General features: G+C 36.3%; 1 protein-coding gene across 2 annotated transcripts; it reads right to left on the bottom strand.

Moving 5' to 3' along the window:
• Positions 1 to 73: 73 nt before the first annotated feature.
• On the bottom strand, positions 74 to 20,745 carry rbbp7 (RB binding protein 7, chromatin remodeling factor). 2 transcript variants are annotated; one of them, XM_068224109.2, is made up of 12 exons: positions 20,597 to 20,745; positions 15,237 to 15,381; positions 15,009 to 15,154; positions 14,494 to 14,667; positions 9,422 to 9,537; positions 9,002 to 9,162; positions 6,043 to 6,169; positions 3,320 to 3,397; positions 3,146 to 3,222; positions 1,315 to 1,372; positions 646 to 756; positions 74 to 548 (listed from the first exon to the last, which is right to left on the bottom strand). In XM_068224109.2, the coding sequence occupies exons 1-12, from the start codon at positions 20,610 to 20,612 to the stop codon at positions 480 to 482; spliced, it is 1,278 nt and encodes a 425-aa protein (XP_068080210.1). In that variant the 5' UTR covers positions 20,613 to 20,745; the 3' UTR covers positions 74 to 479.
• Between the last annotated feature and the right edge of the window lie 250 nt (positions 20,746 to 20,995).

Genomic DNA, 20,995 nt, shown 5'->3' with positions numbered 1-20,995 from the left:
GTCCCTTTAATACCACAACTGTTACTGGTCTTTATATTTTGGCTTATGTCAAGAGACAGAATAAAGCACATCGAACAGTGCATCTGTACTTTATTTTCAGAATTAAACGGCGTACAGACAGTTATCAACAATTTTGGAATACAAAATCATTTTAAAAGTTATTACAAAAGATTTATTGCAAATTGACACCAGGTTTATGCACACAAAAAAAGAGAAACTGAAATTTGTGATAAGCCACACCAGGCCGTAACTTCTCAGAAGTGATTGAACAAGTGGTGCAGTCTTCCATACCATCCAAACCAAATTACTCTACTGCTAAGGATGATGGGTGAACCTTTTAGATAAGAGTCCACAGAAGGACCCTGTCATGGACGAAGTATCAGAATGCATGGAATGGGGAATAAATGGACTTTACGGGATAATACTGAAAAGCAAAATGTGAAGAGTAAGAAGGGGTTGTATATTTAGAATGAGATCAGTTATGATGCCTGTCCCTCCAGCTCTGACGCAGGAGTGTCTGGCTCTTCATCATTGTAGATGTTCTCAGCCTAGACCAAAGTTTGGGAAAATCAGTATAAAGTCTGGTACCAATTCCACTGAAACAAAATAATGAGAACAGTAAACCTCCAGATTTACTGTACTTACCATCTGCCATACTTGCATAATGTTGTCCTCTGACACGGAACAGATTACCCAGGGTTCATTTGGGTTCCAGGAGAAATCAGAGATCTTAGCTGTGTGCCCACCATGAATGAACTGAAAAAAAAATATTTCAGTAAAACATCTTAGTATGCTACATTGCTATTATCAAAGCCTTAAAGCAGGTGGATCAACTTGGCGTTTAAAAGACCTACAAACAAAATACCTGACCATCTATCTGTCTAATGCAGCACAACTGTTTTCATTTCTTTAATTGCAGTAAATAATAGGGGTTAATAGTAAATCTTTCATGAGCACAAAACCAGCAGATTCCTAAAAAATCATTTGATACTGAAGATTATTAATGGTGCTGAAAATTAACAGAAGAAGAAAAAAACTTGCTTTAAATTGTAATGATTTTTCATTGATAAGACTTTGAGTATTTTATATAAATGCAGATTTAGTAAGCATAGGAAAAGTTTTTAGCAAACAAATAAAAAGTTTTATATAAATAAAAAAACAAAGCTCAAACTTGTATATTATCAATCAAAATTATTTTACCTAAATATTTTACGTGCTATCACACTGGCGTAGTTTTGAAATGTTATTACGAATCATAATAGTTATGAGTACATCTATTTAATTAAATATTTCAACAAATTCTTTTTGACTTACCAGCAGCTCAGGAGGCCCGTCCTCTGCGTCCTCTGCAGACTGCTCTTCTCCAATTTTACTAGAACACACACACACGCAAATATGTTATTCATATTTGTTGCTCCAAACACAGATAAAATCAATGACTTATTCACAATGCAAAAAAGGGATGTGTATTAAGTAAGAAAAAAAAGAAAGATCGAATATTAAAAAATAACAAGAAATAACACTAAAAAGAACAATGAAAGGCCATTTAGACAGAATGCTCTCCATGCTACTTTTCTATTGTTTTCCAATGCTGACACGCGCTGAACCAATGTGTTTAAGCATTACGCTCGCACCTCGCATCTTTTGGAAAACTGCAACAAAGTGAAAGATCTTCAAATTTCACACGCATCACAGCTCATCACTTTTAGGCCCAAAAGCAGTAGCCCAATCGAAAGATCTCGGAGGCAGAGCAACCATTGCCAGCTTCTGTTTATAGTAGAAAATTGGCATGACAGCTGTTTTATTTACTGTTATATCATGGTGGAGGCAGCCCTCATTGTGGATTTGTCTAGATAACCAGATGTCCAAGTTATATGATAGGCTTGGGTGGTAATACGATATACCGCGGGATCTAAAAACAGCAATGGTGTCAGTGTCAATACCGTTATACTGGATATTTAATATTAAATATCCTTTATTTAATGCCTACAAATACGTATGCGTGATTGTCATCACGGGACAGTGTGGAGGATAGAGAGGGTAAGGTGATGTGGCGAGTCGCGCCCAAGTGACCTGCAGTTTGGCAGTATTTCTAGTTTCGACCGAATGAGAAAGGAGACGTGGTAAATATGAACTAGAGGTCTGCATTCCCGCTGCTGTACTGCGGGGTCCGACCAGATTTCTTGCGATGTGGGAATAAATTTCCGAATAAAGCTTGGGAGCCGTCGGCAACTCTGGTGTAATTTGAAAGGGAGCGGACGCACGGTCTAACAATATCACTGCGAGCAAGCGAGCACGCGCATCCGTGTGTGTGTGTGTGTGTCGCTTGGTGCTCTCTGTGTGTGTGTGTGTGTGTGTGTGTGTGTGTGTGTGTGTTTTGTGTGAATGAGAGAGAGAAAGAGCGGTGTGTGTGTAGCTTGGCTCTCTCTCTCTCTCTCTCTCTCTCTCTCTCTGTGTGTGTGTGTGTGTGTGAGAATCAGAGAGGGCGTCCCGCGCAAAAGATTACAAGACAAACAGGTGACCGCGAACCTAAGGTTGCATATACAGTTTTCAGTTTCTGAATGGTTTAGGCACAAGCCAACAGTTTGATGACGCTGTCTAAGCCTAACATCATAATTTTTTTATTATGCACGGCAATACCGGGGTAAAATAGTGAGGAGGTTTGACAGTATCAAAATTTGGATACCGCCCAAGATGTGATGTATCTTCAAGTGCTTGTCATAACATTTTTCCGTTTCGTACGTTTTTTTATATGGGTCTGATATTGTCGTTATTATGTCAGGTTCATAATATCACGTCATGTGGACCTCGAGTTGGGCTGTGGCTTATTTTAAACCATTTCTGAGCGCCGCATAAAGCTTTTTTAAAACAAAGATGCATCCAGTGTGAATAAGCCCTAAGAAAGAAAGATAGAACACTAAAAAAACAACAACAAGAAAGAAAGACAGAAAGTAAGAAAGAACAAGACAGAAAGACAGACAGACAAACAGAAAGACAGACAGAAAGTAAGACAGACAGAAAGACAGACAAACAGAAAGTAAGACAAAAAAGAAATACAGACAGAAAGACAGACAAACAGACAGACAGACAGAAAGAAAGAAAGAAAGAATTTTCCTTAATGATATAAACTGGAAAAAAGTAGTACCTCAGGTCCCAAACATTGAGGCGTCTGTCAGTGCCACTGGAGGCCAGGATGGTTTCGTTATGAGGAGACCACTGGACCTGTCAAAGCATTTGCATTACTCCATTATTCTGTTACATTGTATTTTATCATGACTCCATATTGTTACATTGTAATAGAACCTCTAGTATTACTTACCTGGAAGATTTCATCCTTATGGGACTCAAATGAGTGAAGCTTCAGCTTAAGGTTACGCAGATCCCACAATGCAACAGTCTACAACCAGAAACAAACAGATTACACTGAGGATATTACTTTTTTTTTTATGTTTTTTTAAGAATCCTCCGTTAAGCTGGGGCTCCCAACATAAAAATAAGCATTTCTTGTTGTTTTTATCATAACAATTTGCTAGCTGAATGAAACCATTTCTTTTTTCATCAACTGCAGGTATATCAGGAGCCTTATAGCATGTTGGGTTTTAGTGTATAGTGTGCTGTAATAATAATCATATTGAACAGAAATTTTCTGAAATCACTTTCTAAATATACACATCTAGATTGTACCATTTCACATATAGATTGTACTTTCACAAATGGGTTTGCCTACAAGCTAGTGAGACAACCTGTTTAACTGTCAAAAAATAAAGGTATATAGGTCATAGATAATTTTTTTTAAACTAGATTAATCTTACTGTAATCTTGGAATTATTCTAGATTAAATGGCTCATTTAAATTCTGCCGAAGGCATTCAGAATATCTGTGCTACTCAAAAAATAACTAAAAGTAAGTGTTTGAAAATGGGTTTCTCAAGCCAGGTTTCTCCTGTCTCCAAAATGCATCTTAAACTGCTTGAGAAACTGTTCTACTATCACAAGGATCACCAAACTTGTTCCTGGAGGTCCAGTGTCCTGCAGATTTTAGCTCCAACCCTAATCAAACACACCTGAACAAGCTAATCAAGGTCTTACTACATATACTTGAAACACTCAGGCAGGTGTGTTGAGGTAAGTTGGAACTAAACCCTGCAGGGCAATGAACCTCCAGAAACAAGATTGGTGACATCTGAACTATGATATATGGTGATGAAAATAAATGATGTTCAATAAGATGTTCTTGTGTTTATTGAGTTAAACATGAATTTTAAACTGTAGGCCTACATAAGCTCGTAACAGCGGTTTTTGATTACCTTAATCCAAATAAAATCATAACTAAACTAAACAGAAATGGAATTAAGACGTTTAGTATGCATATATTAGTGGCATTATTCACGTAAACATCACAATCAAACTATTACCATTATGTAGGACTTTTCGCCATATTTTCCAACAAGATCCATATACGTGGCTGTCAGTAAAGGACTGCACACACACATCATGAAATGTGGAAGTTTTTTCTTTCCATTTGGTGCGCGTCATTAAATTCCATAACACTCTCACCAGTCCTTACTTCTTAATTGCGTCTAATACCACGGGGGCATGAATGAAATGTTCATGAGTGAATGTGAAACTGCGCAACTGCAGTTAAAATAACCCAATAACAGAAAACTCTTACATGAAAGCACTTCACATAAACTTTATGCTTTAAGCATCTTCACCCTAAGAAAAACACTTTAGCTACAAAAATCCTTCAGTCTAGAGCAGTGAGGGATGTTCTCCTTGTTGTTTGATTAATGATAAAAACAGGCGGCAGCAGGAATATTTCATGGGGTCTCTTTAATGGTTTCTCTTTCACGTGTCTTTTGATCCTCAACTCGTTTGTTTATTACACAAATGAGGGTTAATATGAATCATCACTAAACTCCGCGTTTTGACACCTATTTGACGCACATGTTAAGATGACTTTAGATGTCTGCGCTCCTCTGCTCGTCTCAGTGTGCGAATGAGACCGAATGGTGACCACATGCTTCTCTCTGTGTGTGCGTGCAGCACACACACATAAGCACGCGGTCTTTCACGATTTTTGTATATGATGCAATAATCGTTTATCTCGATTAATGGTTTTTCATAATCGTTAGAAGCCAAAATCGAAATCGGATTTTCGATTAATTGCACAGCCCTAGGATTTACTATTGTACTAAACATTTTTAGCACTCAAAGTATGTACTTTTTTGAAATGTAACATCCCACAGACCTAGAGACGACAACAACAGAAGTGCCTCTAACTAGCGTTTGTGTGGAGCTGTTCAGAAATACAAGCAATTAGTTCAGATGAACACAGAGAATTTTATAGCTCATTTAGCTCATGTCTGGAGAAAGAATTGGAGCAGACATAGAACTTTTTTTTTCTAGTGGCTATGCAGAAAACCCATCTTTAAGCTTACTATTAACTGGAGTACATGTTCAGATAAGTCCTTGTGTCAAAAAACAAGCCTACTTTGAGTTTAAGTGTGTGTGTAAACACTTAACACTTGTCGCTAAAACAATGTTCTAACTGCTATGTGTGTGTTTGATTATGCAAATTAGGACTGTGGTGAAAATTTGTTCTAGTAATCGAATCAGCAAAAATGATGAGATCTTCAAAATACATCACTATTCTCTCTTAAATCGATTCTCAGTTTCGTTTTGAATAGCAGATGTTGCTCTAGGCTAGTTTTAAAACGTACATTCAAACAAGGAATGAGCTCACAAGGAAGCTGCCTTTCATGGCACAAGATTAATATAAACACAGCTCACAATAAACATTCCTGTAATGTGCTTAAATCTTTCCTAACTTTATTATTTATTTTGCGATCAAGCGGTAATTGTACGGAATTGGATGCAAGCAATGTACAGCTGTTTGTAAATCATACAGCCCCATCTGCTGTTAGAAACTAAGTTTGGAATCCATTCAACAGAGACTAGAACTGGGTTTTGATAATCTCAGACTCAATATCTGGAATGATTTTGAGCCACAGCTCTAAAGCAAATTCCAAAAAGTACAAACCTTGTCTGCTGAGCCAGTGGCCAAGATAAATTCGCTGTAGGGGTTGAAGGACAGACAGTTGACTTCGGCTGTGTGAGCATCCACAGAGTGACTGGGCTTTGAGGTGTTATTGGATCGTGTGTCCCAGCTGTGAAAGACAGACATTTCGACATGTAATCCATTAGCTACATTCATACTGTGAGTATTTTGTGCTCAAACCTCTTTTTTTTTGTCCTCAGATTGTTTTTTTTTTTAAGTTGTTTACTTCCATTGTTGTTTTAAATGTGATTAATATCATATTTATAGTGTGAATGATTCTAAATGGACCTGTATGTGCAAAAGAACAACTACACAAAACGTAAACTTTCTGACTCTGTAAAAATTGTGTACACTAACGTTTGACGTGAATAAAGCAAGTTATCAGGTCAAGTCGTGTTTAATATAATTTTTATTGCCATTTTTACTGACATAAGTGTGTATTTTCCAAATGATTTGTACTTCAGCATTTTAAATACTTATGTTTGTTTACATTTTTTTTGTAAAGATTATTTTGGTGTTTTGAGTTTATTGTAACAGGACAGTAATTGGATGGAATTGGGAAATATCCCCAAGCCAGGATTTAAACTTGGAATGCATGAAGTGCAGTTGTGCTACATGCCAGAACCCTGCCAACAAGGCTATTGGGACAGACACTGTAGGAATGAAAATTATTAAATGCATTTGTTTTTGGTAAAAGATTGCAGAAGGATGGTTTGACTAGAAATGTACAGTTTTTTACCATTATACTGATCATTTTTTGGCAATTTAAATAATTTTTTATATTTAATTATTTTAAATCATATTTTTGCTTAATTATTTTCTAAGAAAACACATTCATTTGTAACATTGAAAGAAAATCTTTATATAATGTCTAAAACTAAAAAAAATAAAAAAAAAAAAGCAAAGAACTATTAAGAATGCGTCTTTACCTGGCCTGCATTTTATAATGTGCCATTTTTCAACATCATGCTCTACAGACTCCTCCACCATCAGCCAATCCCTGCGTTCATAGTTAGTAATGATGCTGACATCATCCATAGCTAATAAGGGTGTACTCACACTAGGCTATCTGAACTGTGCATTTCCCGGTTCGGTTGGGCTTTGGTGCGGTACGCTTGTTGTGTGAGTGCAAAGTGTGAAACTGAAAAGCCAACGTCACTTTTAAAGGACTATTTGATATGGATCTATTAACAGGGCTCGAAATTGCGACCATTTTGGTCGCATATGCACCCGAAATTTTATCTATGCGACCTTAAAATATATTTGGGAGCATTTCTGCGAGTGCTTAAAATTGTTGTGTGCGACCAGTTTTTGCTGCAAAATGTTCACCACATGCGCGGATTCGGGAGACATTCACGCAGAATGCATCTCTAAGCTCTTTGTCTGCACTTGGAACGCGAAACGCAGCGCTCAGGAATGGTTTAAAACAGTTGTCAAGTCAACTTGCTGCAGTAAACAAATCCAAGACCGTAATGCTTGCCCCGCCTTCGCGCTCTTCTTATTGGCCCACCAATGCTCTAGCACTGAACACGAATGATTTTTGAATGAGTTTTAGAAACCATCTAGTTACAAATAATGACACATCTTACTAGTGATCATGTGCTGAATGTTAATCCACAACCTACACTTTTCCAAGAGTAGAAGACTTCCATTGGCTTCAAGTCCGCTATGAAAATCTGTGAGATGCAGTTTTCAGGTAACTGTTTGCCACATCTAGCACGAGAGCTCCTGTTTAATCCTTCATATAATCGCCAGATGCTGTCCGCAGTGCAAGGGGCAGCTATATGTCAAATGTAACACCACGTACACCGTCGTACAAACGGGCTTACGCTGAGTAAACTAACATCGCTACTCCTAAAAAGACCGGTGTTGCTATTAACATGACGTATGCATATAATAAGGTACAGTATGTGTCAAAAGCATCAGTGCAATATCAGACAGCACTTGTGAGAACAGCAGTTATACCGTTAACAGATTCATTTAAGCAGTGCGTGCAGGGCCAGTGAGCGCTCCGTGTATGCTTTGGTCACTCAGTTCTGTTATAAAAATGTATTTTCTTGAGATAACGGGATTTCGTTGAGACATATTTTCCTCACGCTTGCATAAATGTATTAATTTTTTTGCTTGTTAGTTTGATTAGTGTTGATTTCAAATGCTTTAAATATGTTTGTATAAAACTTGTAGTAACGGTGCTCATAATTGGTGGGTGCGACTAAATTTTGGCTGATGCGCCTACATTTTTAAAGTTAGGAGCTCCGGTGAACGCACACTGTCATAGTTAATTAAAGATACAAATGCTGCAGGACAGCTGCACCTTTAGCAAACCTCCTAATACGTGAAGCACGAGGACTTTCATAAACATCTATGAGCGTCAAAAATGGTGGATCTGTTCAGCAAAAGATTTGACTGTTTCATTGCATCACAAATGAGTTAAAATAATGCCAAACAATATAGCTAAAGCAATCTATAATGAACGGAGTGAGAGCGCTTCTCTTCTGTTAAACCGAAGAGTTGCATCATAAGTGTGCTCAGGCTTGGAGGGCAAAAAATGTAATGCGAGTGTGGGACGAGAGGGAGAGAAGAGAGGGGACAACTGTGGTTACTGTGAGTACACCCTAAGCCAATGCTGCCCTCATTTATAGCTTAGGACTTCTCTCTTTTACTTAAAAGTTAGTCTCAACAGCTTTATGAACAGGCTTTAAGAGAAAACTTGCTAAAATGTTCTACTACTATTTAGGAAAGAAGATTAAGTGATTTTTGAATACAGGCCCTGACCTGTATTGAATTTATTACCAGATATGAAAGTGGCATAAATTGAAGTGTAAAATACCAGATTCCATACAGTTTGTGCTGTTCACATGAAAAATGTCACATCGAGGCTAAATATTTGGGCCATATTTGCCTGGAGTGTGAACTATTTCCATCATAACACTTTGCTTACATCATTAGTTTCTGGTCATCAGCCACAGAGCCAAACAGAGACTCGTGTAGAAGGTGCCAGGACACATCCTCCACCACAGCTGTGTGCCCTGTGAAGATGGTCTTGGCATCAACAATCTTGCCCTCCTTTGGTGCACCACTAATGTCCCAAAGACAGATCGTCTAAAGATGAATAAAGACATGATCGGTCAACATATAAATATAAAAATACATGAGCTGTCTTTAGTTTCAGTTTGTTTATTTATTGCCACACTCATGGCTATTTTATGGCAAGATTCATATAAATAAAAACATATAATTAATAAACATAATTAATATAAATTATATAATAATAACTTTATATCTCAATGATGCAGAATAAATAAATATATACAATTTTACATAAAATACATGAGGTTTTTTTAAATGTCAGATCTCTCACATGGTCGTCAGATGCACTGAGCAGGTTTCCACTGAGGTTGGGGTTCCAGGATAAACCATAGCCCTCTTTCTGATGTCCCCGCAGCCTCAGGTCTGGACTACAGTCTCCACTGGGGTCTGAACAATGGAAAGCTCAGACTTAATATTTGCATCGGAGTTGCTGAACTGAGCTTCAACAGTGACATTCATATTAAACTGAACTGAAGCAATTTCAGTTTAACAATTTGAAATATTAAGGCTTTTGCTTTTTTTTTTTTTTTTACTTTTCTTCATTTATTGTTAAGCTGCTTTGACACAATTTACATTGTTAAAAGTGCTATAGAAAAAAATATTGTAATGAATTATTCAAAGCAAGTTCCTTCATACACAATTTAATATAAGGATGTAAGAATAATAAAGGGCTGTTGATTAATTTGAAACACACAAGTTTTATTAAAGCACACCCAAGACGTGCCTTAATTTCATATTACCAAGCTAATTCCTAAACATAATATTAGACCTTCTAGCAGTGGCTTAAGCCATTGATATGCAAGGTACTATCTCAGTTATTACAATTAAAAAAGACTGATTGATTAAAGAGCCCTTATTGAGGGTTTTTTGAGAACGACCTCACATGTAGTGTGTAACACAGCTCTGAGTGAAGTGAAATATACAGCTAAGGCTTAAATCTGAAAATGGACAGTGTTTAAAACTATTGGTTCATTTATAAAAAAAGTCGACTCCTAGTACTTCAATTAAATCATCATCATAACGAGTCTTTAGCCATTTCGCTGTGATGTGGATACGAAACTTAAGCCCCGCCCAGTTGTTGCACACGCAAACCCGGGAGATTTGAAACCCGCGGCCCCGCCTACTAACACAGAAAAAAAGGCTAGACACACACTGTAGCAGACGCCGGTTGAATCAATGCTGTGCTCAGCTGGATATTATTGAAAGTCTCTACCCCAGGCGTGTCCAAACTACGGCCCGCGGGCCATCTGCGGCCCGCAATCAGTTTTGTGGCGGCCCGCGAGGCTTTTTATAAATATTAATAGAATCTGGCCCGCTATACAAAAATGAACGTAATTCAATAAATAACCACCGGGTGCCGCTATTACATGCATTCAATTAAGCAGCAGTTCTTGTTATGATCTATCTATCTATCTATCTATCTATCTATCTATCTATCTATCTATCTATCTATCTATCTATCTATCTATCTATCTATCTATCTATCTATCTATCTATCTATCTATCTATCTATCTATCTATCTATCTATCTATCTATCTATCTATCTATCTATCTATCTATCTATACATACACAGTTGAAGTCTGAATTATTAGCCCCTCTTTGATTTATTTCTTCTTTTTTAAATATTTCCCAAATGATGTTTAACAGAGCAAGGACATTTTTACCGTATATCTGATAATATTTTTTCTTTTGGAGAAAGACTTTTGTTTTATTTCGGCTTGAATAAAAAGCGGTTTAAATTTTTTTATGAACCCTTTTAGTCTTCAGAACAAACCATTGTTATAAAATTACTTGCCTAAATACCTTAACTTAAGTAGTTAACTTGATTAACCTAGTTAAGCCTTTAAATGTCACTTTAAGCTGTATTGAAGTGTCTTAAAAATATCTAGTCAAATATTATTTACTGTCATCATGGCAAAGATAAAATAAATCAGTTATTAGAAATAAGTTACTAAAACTAATATGTTTAGAAATGTGTGGAAAAAAATCTTCTCTCCGTTAAACAGAAATTGGGGAAAAAATAAACGGGGGCTAATAATTTAGGGGGGCTAACAATTCTGACTTCAACTGTATTTATATATATATATATATATATATATATATATATATATATATATATATATATATATATATATATATATATATATATATATACACACACACGTGTCTGTGTGATGTATGTAAAATTTGGCCCGCGACAACGTTTATTTTTTTGCATCTGGCCCTCGGCCCAAAAAGTTTGGACACTCCTGCTCTACCCAAAGATGAAACTGTGAAAATTGAGTGGTTGAGGATTATTTTTGCAAAAATACCTCAGCATTACAGCCCAGCCTTGTGCAGTTCGAGTGCTTCTGGAAAATACATGCTTACAACGGAGAATTCATCGGCCGTTTGCAAAAGGAAGGATCAGAAAAGACTATTGATGTAATCATGGATCAGTTTCTTCCTTCATTTCACAACTGTAAGTACGTAAAATTGTTGCCGCCTCGTTTACTCTAGCTTGCAAATTATGTTTTTAATTTTTTTGTTACTTGTAACCGCTTGTACTGTATCAGGTTAACTCTTTATATTCTCATATCACATGTAAAGCCACGTAGAAAATGCGATGTGTGCAGCTTTGTTTATGGATTTAAATGCGCTTGTGAGTTCGCGTTGCACTGCCGTTTGTCATTGCTATGGCCATCGTCAGCTGTTTTTACACAAAATAGTTCAGCTCAGGTTCAGGGTGTGGTGTCTGAATAACACTCAAGGCTGGAGCAAGCTGAACTGGCGCTTTAGGCGAACGCTGATCACGCTGCTTTAAAACCCGAATGTGAAAAAGAAAGGGACCGTTTCGGAGGGAGGGCGAAAACGAAAGTGAGGACCCGGGGAGACGCCGCCCTCACTATTCTATGGACGCGTAGGCCCTGATAACACTAGTGAGAGCCGGGTACTATGTACTATGGTGTTAGTAACTAATGTGATGTTGTTTCTCTAATATGCATTCTATGTATTCCGTTTTTGAATATTTCTGTCAAGGACTTTTATTTTGGTGTTGTGTCCTCTTGTGTGTCTGTGTGTGTGAAAAAATAGAGTGTGACAGGCTAGGAGACTCGTGTCGATCTCCTCCCCAGTTCTTGGAGTTTTTGCTCAATAAAATAGTTGTCGGTATTTTGCATTTCTCCACTGGCAGTCCAAATCCACGCCTTACACTAATATGAAGCTTGTATGCACTTTGACTACTTCTGTTGATTAGCTGCTGGGCATTTCACTCTGTCTCGCACTGAAGGCTGTCAGTGTCGACCAATCGCAACAGGCTGTCATCGGTCCAATTAGCGCAGATTAGCTTCGCGCTAAGGAGGGGTTTGGGAACAAATGAATCACTAAACGATTCATATGGGAGTCGCTGGGATAATTAGGTCAAAATAAATGCATATCATAAGACCAAGAAAGTGTTTTTTGACCTTGCATGCATATCAGACAGTTGTTGGAGACTCTTACAACCAAAATATGACTCTATTTCATGTATAATAGGGGCTCTTTAAGTGGATTTGAGTAGTTTTGTTATTTGAATTTTAAGTGTTTCGGGAACTAGCTCTGTTGTGAAAAAGTCATGTAGTTTTTCAGCTGAAAAAATTATTCATCTGATAAAATGCTAACAACATGCAATGTGTATATTTCCATGTTTTTGTCAGTGTGTTTGTACTGTTTCTGTATTTGTATAATGAAAAAAATGGTGGGGAAAAGAAAATGTATCTCTAAAGCACATAATGACTATGTATATTAAAATTATTATAACTTATGATCATTTTATTAGATCTTGGGTTCTTTTGCTGTTAAAGACTGCAGGAACCTTTGAAATATGCTAAATCATTTCGCAAAATGAGACAGAACTATAATGCAACCTGACTGGACCATCTTCATTGTGTGCTACCCTGAGAATAATTGTATACCTTAATTCAAAAAATTAAATTCTTTCATCATTTACTCAGCCTTTGCCCTTCAGTTTTATTTGTTCAGTTGAACACAAAAAATATATTTTGAAGAATGTTGTACTTATGGAAAACCATTAACATGAATGGTTTTCATGTTTCCAACATTCTTCAAAAATGTATTATTTTGTGCTCAACAGAAAAAAAACTCTAACTGGTATGAAACAAGTAAAAATTGAGTAAATGACGACAGAATTTTCATTTTTGGTTGAACTAGTCCACAGGTGTCAAACTCAGTTCCAAAAGGGCCGCAGCTCTGCACAGTTTAGTTCCAACCTTAACACACCTGATCAAACTAATTGGGTCCTTCAGGCTTGTTTGAAACCTACAGGTAAGTGTGTTGGAGCAGGGTTGGAACTAAACTGTGCAGGGCTTCGGCCCTCCAGGGATTGAGTTTGACACCCCTGAACTAGTCTTTTAACAACAAAATAAGAGTATTGAGAGTGGACTCAAGTTGCCTTAAAACATGGTAAAACTAGCTCTTTACAACTCTTGCATGGTCGCCCACTGAAGCAAAGTAGGACTGCATCCGGTCAGTACCTGGATGGGAGACCACATGGGAAAGCTAGATTGCTGCTGGAAGTGGTGTTAGTGAGACCAGAAGGGGGTCTGCGGTCTGTGTGGGTCCTAACAACAGAGAATATTGATGGGGACTCTATACTGCTCAGTGAGTGCCATCTTTCAGATGAGAAGTTAAACCGAAGTCTTGACTCTCAATGGTCGTTAAAAATTCCAGGACGTCCTTTGAAAAAAAGGGTAGGGGTTAAACCCCAGCATCCTGGCCAAATTTTCCCACTGGTCTCCTAACCATCCCCAAATCACAATTGGCTTCATCACACGCAATATGGCTGCCATCGCTTCATGTAGGTGAATGCTGTACACTGGTGGTGGATTAAGAGATTCCCCCAATGTAAAAAGCAATTTGAGTGTACAGAAAAGCGCTGTATAAATATAAGGAATTATTATTATTGTTAAAACCTCATATTAACCACAGAGCAAACCCATAATCTTGCCCTTTAGGTGCTCAAGCAGATGTTTGTCATGGAGCAAAAAATAATAAAAATTATGAACATTAAATGTGCGTTTATACTATATTCAACACTACTACGTTTGCATAAGAACAGTAACTGTTGAGGGACTAATAAAATTGTTAAATATTTTTTTTTAGATTTAGTGAACATTTGGTCTGTGCTTTTGTTTTATTTTTTTAAGTTTTAAAATGTTAATGTAATGTTTTTTCAACCTTTTTGCACTGGGCAGAATTTTTATTTTATAAATCTAATACAGACTAGAAAACGAGGCTTTATTATACACATACATGTACATACTGTAAATATTAGAGGTCTTTAGATCATCTGAAAGGCACTGACCTGGTTTGGATGGGTGTTTGGTGTAGTCAAACACCAGCACATCAGAAGTAGGGGTCTTGGTGGCGATGATGCAGGGGTTTTGTGGCATGTATCTGGCTCTGTTCACTTCTCCTTCATGGTTGATCTTAATCTCAATCTCAATCTTTCCACTAACTGATCCAAACCCTCCAAACTCTGAAATAGTTAGTAAACAAAAATACATGCACATCAGTCACATTTTCAAGATGAGTAAATGACAACAGAATTGTAATTTTTCATTTGACTATTCCTAGAACACCAGTATATGGTTATATACATTTAATACAGATATAAACAAAACATAGCTGTCGAAAACACATGCAGCTGTAACATCTTTGTGGAATGATTCACTCTTATTGATCAAATGAATCTGGATTTCCTCTCAACATCCTGACCATACCTGCTGAAGAAACACAAAGACAAAATTGATGTTATTCTAATGACTTCAACACAATAAAACTAAATTAGCATCCATTCATGCTCAGATCAGCTCTTACCTCCTTTCTCACTGTCGTAGTGGGAAGCGTCGAACTGAGCGTCATCATTGGGGATCTGAACACTGGCGATGACCAGATGGTTTTGCTCGTCTGAAGTGTGTGTGCCCAACACCAGCCGGTGAACCACATAGTCCTTCCCCTCAGGCCTGTATAAAAACGGACAGTCATACTTAGGGTCTTGATCAACTGCTCTGTTTTAAAACATACACAAGTTAGCCAGTGGATTACCTGTTGACATCAGGAAGCCACTGCACTGTTAAACTTGGCCACTCGAGCGCATGTGTCATGACTAGGTCATACAGGAATGGTGTGTTTTTCTTCCAGATCTTGTACTCCTCATTTATTACTCTCTCCTCCACGGCGTCATCGTACACTGTGATGGAAGCAAAAAAATAATAATTTGTTAATTTAAAATCAATACAATTTATATGTATACAGCACTTTTCCTAACAAATGAAAGCCAAAATTCAAATGACTTCTGCCTGACTGAAAAACTGAATTTCCTTGACCTATACTGAACAAAATCAGGCAGCTGTTGAGTTGAAAAGTACCTCCAGAATTTTGCAATCTGTTTTTATCGCCAAGCCAAGGATGTGGTGCTAAATTTAGAGGAGTTTGTAATTATTTTAATTGCTGCAGATTTCCTGCAGAATTTGGCCGGATAGGAGGACATTTTCACTTTTTTACATTAAATAGCATTATATTTGCATTCAGTTTGTGATACCTCGAGCTGTCATAGACACATAACGAACTGCACTTTTCCATAGGTGTGATTTACAAACATCATGTGACATTTAGGCCTTTCACAATAATCAGTACATCAACTTACAACACTTAACACATGAACATGACCTCAGACATTTTTTGGTGATGCAATATATATGGCCTATACATAAAAATAGGGCTGGGTGAATAATCAAAAAAGTAATTGAAATCTACATTAAAAACCTATAACCGAGCTCATTTTTCCAGCTCAATTTTTTCAGTTATTTTCTCTACCATGTGTGGAGTCACATGACCCTGATTATACTTCTGCATCAAACCCACATGTATGGTCCTGAGCAGCCTTCGCATGGTTGCATACCCGCACACCTTTCAAAAAATAGCTACATGTTGCACATTTACACTACATTGACAATGATTGAAAGCTGCGCCAGAGATTAAAATAAATAAATAAATTTTTCATAAATTGTAATCAAGTTAAAATGTTCAACTTATCGAGATTTTAATTTTAGCCCAAATTGCTCAGTCCTACATAAAAAGCAATTCTAGCAACATTTTAGCTGATTGCGCAACATCTCTATCTCTATTAAAGCTGTCAGTGTCAGAATGGTTAAAAAACACTAGTGTTTACTAAAAATTACTCTAGCATAGAGCTGCATGATTCTGGCTAAAATGAGAATGGTGAATTATTTTGCCTAAAATAAAAATCATAATTTTCTCACGATTGTGTAGATATAAAATAAAGGTTAATATGAGTGGGCTATTATTATTATTGTTATTCTCAAACATGAGGTAAAAAAGCAATAGGCTTTGTGTAGCTGTACTGTTGGTTAAAATGCTAAATGTTGTAGACTTGGAATGGTGGACTTGAACAGACTTTAGATTTGTCCTGGTCATTAAAGCTGATGATAATTCTGATGTTGAATTATTGTGTTTGAGACATATGCTTACAATCTGTCATTTTCTGCCTTAAATCTGTCACTGATGTGATTTTCGTGAATAAAGAAGACTGGGTGAGTATTTTTGCATTTCGCCGGGTTTTAGAGAGTGTTTGGGCTGGAATCAGTCAGCTACATCTGAGAGCGGTTCACTTTCTGCGCAGCTCCCAAACTCTATGCCACAAACTGAACATTATTTACAACTTTATTATATTATTCACAGCCTACGCAGGTTCTGTTCACTAAAGTTAACTTCATTGAGAGGCTCGCGTGTGCCCGCCCTCTTCGTGGTAACAGCTGATGGTCAACTCACGTCACGTGTGATTTTGCGGTCGCAAATACATTACATGAAGACAAAAATGACATTTTTATGTGAGTTACATCTTATGAATACAGCATGTTACTCTTTCAACACCATTCAGAGGTGTCCACGTAGCTGAACAACATATGTAAAACAATGTGAAGACTAGTTCGGCCACCATTGCTTCTCTCCTGAACTTGAAAATATGACTGACAGAATCGTAGAAATGCTGGATTAAGATCATCTAGGGCAGGGGTCACTAAACTTGTTCCTGGAGGGCCGGTGTCCTGTAGATCTTAGCTCCAACCCTAATCAAACATACCTGAACAGCTAATCAAGGTCTTACTATGCATACTTGAAATATCCAGGCAGGTGTGTTGAAGCAAGTTGGAGCTAAACCCTGCAGGGACACCGGCCCTCCAGGACCGAGATTGGTGAGCCCTGATCTAGGGGGTCGAATCGAGATTTCGATCTTTTTACAATTAATTGTGCAGCTCTACTCTAGCATATTTTAATGTCGGTGTCTGACAACTGAAAATAGATCTGGTAGCAGATATCACAGCCTCTGTTACTTTTTTGCTAACATTTATTATTATTTATTTGTTTAGGATACACATTTTGACATTCTGATTCCAATGTCTAATTATTAAATTGTTAAAAAAAAAAGTTTAATTTATACATTGTAAAACACATTACAAAAATATACAAAAAGGATAACAAACATGTAACAATAAGCAAATACACTGACTAGTATTTTGAGCAAAAATGAATAATAATAATAACAAAAAATTTATTAAAACAAACTAAAAAAAAAACACTAATATAATCTTACTTACAGAAAATACAGGTCTACAATGTGCTGACCAGAACTAGTATTGAGTATCAAGCTAGGAGTAGGCGGGTGGGTGCTCAATCAGAAGGAGCAAGGTCAAGATGAAGAGTTGGACATGTTTGCGAAGGGGTTCCCACAATTTAATGAAAATAGTGTCTAATTTACAAAATTAACATCTAATTGTCTCTAATTTAATAAAGGAAAAAACAATTCTTATCAAACAAGTGTGAGAAAAAGGGCAAGGGCTCTTCCTGTTCAGAAGATTAACCGCCCAGCCAGAAGGGTTAAGAAGGCTCCAAAAGTCTACAAAATGTAAGGGTAAAGTGTGGTCGGGTGGAAGAACCTTAAATAAACCAATTATTGGACAAGGTGGAATATCAACAGTGGTAATAGCAAACAACGAGAGGAACATTTGCCTCCAAAAAGAAAGCAGGGAAGGACAGGACCAAAACATATGGATTAAAGTAGCTAAACCAGAATGACACTTGTCGCACTCAGGGTCATTAGACAGGTTGATGCGAGCTAGCCTGCTCATGGACCAATGAGCTCTATCCACTACCTTGGATTGTATGAGCATTTGATGTGCACAGATTGAGGAAGAATCACCCTGTTCAAGACCGATTTCCATATCTCCTTGTTCATGTCAATTCCAATGTCTTGTGACCAGATGGTCCGTAAGTTATCCGAATTGCAGATTAACAATTATATTAAAATATTTAGAAACTGAACCTTTGACACAGATATTTATGCCCACCAGTAAAGTGTCCAGATCTGAAGCAGGAGGTGCATTTGGAAAGTTGACAAATATTTAAATGAAATATTCTTAAGAATACAATATAACGTGTTCTTTGGAAGACTGTACTTGCATTATGATACTATTATATTGTTATTCTGGCATTATATAATGAGTGGCATGAATTGGTCTTAAAATGCTAATAATATTGTTTATTGCCATATATTTTGGGGCAATATATTGTACAACAAAATACAGATACCAACACGCATTCAGCCAAGGCAAAATGACACAAATACTGCCGCCAATTTTTGTGTTTTTTTTTGTTGTCCATAAAATGTAGGAGACTGGTTGAGCACTGAGCAGACAAAAAAAAAAAAAAAACAAACAAACAGTTTTTTCAACAGTTTGGTCACTACATTTGCCAGTTAGGAAATGGGAAAGGAATAAAATGGCAGTGAAAAATAGCAATCAACATTAACAATTACATTAGGTAAAACACTTGAAACCATGAGATAAAACATATGGTACAGAACGTTTTGATAAATGGGAGTCAAAATGTAAAAAAAAAAATGTATTATATATATATATAATTTATTATATATAAAAATGACTGGCAATTAGGGCTGCACAACATATCATTTCCGCATTGATCTCGCAATGTGATAATTCGCAATAGTCACATTACGTGTATACACAATGCTGGATCTCGATAAAAATTGACCATTTTGCAAGTGTTTTTGAGGCCTGTGACTGTGTGAGGAATACATTAATGAATGTAAAATTGTACCATTTGTAACTGACAAATTAATAACTATTCATTTTATTTTTAATTAATTAATTTTATTGACTTTCTTTATCAAATGAAGACTATGAGTTATTATTTTACATTTGATTATTCAATTACTATAAACAATGATACATTGTTTATTTAATTTTTTTTTTTTTTTTTGAAAAGCCTGTAGATTGTTTGTTATATTTCATGCATATGCATTCCCCTTCAGAATCATCCCAATCAATCTAAAGTTATCAATTCTTTCCAAGTAGTTATTCAACAAATCTAGTGAATCTGTATTCCTATCGCAAAATATATTACTGAACAAAAAAATATTGCAGTGTTAGATTTTTCCAATATCGTGCAGCTCTGCTTTCACTGTCTGGAGTAGATCTTTTAAAAATTTATTCTATTTCATATCTGTGGAAACCCCATTATAAAAAAAAGAACAATACAGAATATCAAACTAACAAACAAACATTAAAGTTATACCCAATAATAATAGTCAAAATAAAACAAAATAAAACAAAGGTTTATAGGAATGTATAGAAAGACTATAGTTAATCTTTAAAACTACTATAAGTACATCTGGTGCCCTTACATTCCTGATGAACTTTAAAGCATCTTTAAAGTTCTACTATAGTATCTTCTAGAAGAAAATAATCTGAAGATCTGGGAGTTCTTGTTCACATATTGCATCTTTGAAGGATAGACTTGAGCGAACCCATGAAATGCATTATGAACTTATAAAGGACTTATCAAATCCACACTGAAGTTGACCAATGTAAAGACTTCATTACAAGCATAACGTGTTTTCTCTCTATTTATTTGTTTATTTATTTATTTATTTTAGGCCAAATGTATGCAAATGATCACATTTCACAAAGACTTAACTGTGAAAGAGCGTTGTGTAGTAGAAAGTTGATGTGCTCCCACATAAATTAGCAGAACTAAAGAGTAAAGATGGGATTTCCTGAATTAACGTTAGTAGATACACAGCAGCAGCATATGAATGATGGAGGGAAATCAGCGAACAACGGAGTTTCAGTCTGCTTTGAGAAGCTATTACTTGTTTTCAAGCCAGTATGTAAATAATAGTAATTTAATCACGCTAGTTGCCATACAATTCACGAAAAGCAAGTTTTTGATAAAGAAAATTGTGACACTCATTCATTCTTATGACAGTATGTGGGTCGCATCCATTAACGTTAGCACATTAGGCTAACGCTAGCAAACTCTGGCAAAAGAATAAATACTGCACGTAATTCACTACGGAAAAAGTTTACCTTCTTTATCGGCCATTTTGGCGTACTTTTCTGTGGGGTAGCCACTGAATGGACCAGGGATATAGAGCCAAAAAGCAGAAAAAACAGGCTTTTACACTCAACACACGTCACTTGCAAAACCAGTTCGCGTATCTCACAAGCGCAAAACCAACGTGAGGTAGTGATGTCCGATTCACAAGCGAGTCGTTCATTTGAACCGACTCTTTTTTTGTTGTTAAATATCAATGCTATTACTATAATAATAATAATAATAATAATAATAATAATAATAATAATAATAATAATAATAATAATAATAATAATAATAATAATAACAACAACAAAATAATATTAACAAAATTGTTATTGTTGTTGTTGTTATTGTCGGTATTAAAACATTTTTGTTGTTGTTAATATAAA

Source organism: Danio rerio, chromosome 11 (assembly GCF_049306965.1).
Source record: "Danio rerio strain Tuebingen ecotype United States chromosome 11, GRCz12tu, whole genome shotgun sequence".
NCBI lineage: Eukaryota > Metazoa > Chordata > Actinopteri > Cypriniformes > Danionidae > Danio > Danio rerio.
This window is presented reverse-complemented; position numbering and strand designations above follow the sequence as displayed.

Bases quoted from the DNA above. Each gene is read 5' to 3' on its own strand.
- rbbp7 (XM_068224109.2), bottom strand. The intron at 3,223-3,319 runs GTAAGTAATACT...ATGCTTTGACAG, and splicing joins ATAAGGATGAAATCTTCCAG to GTCCAGTGGTCTCCTCATAA. The intron at 549-645 runs GTAAGTACAGTA...ACTTTGGTCTAG, and splicing joins TTATGCAAGTATGGCAGATG to GCTGAGAACATCTACAATGA.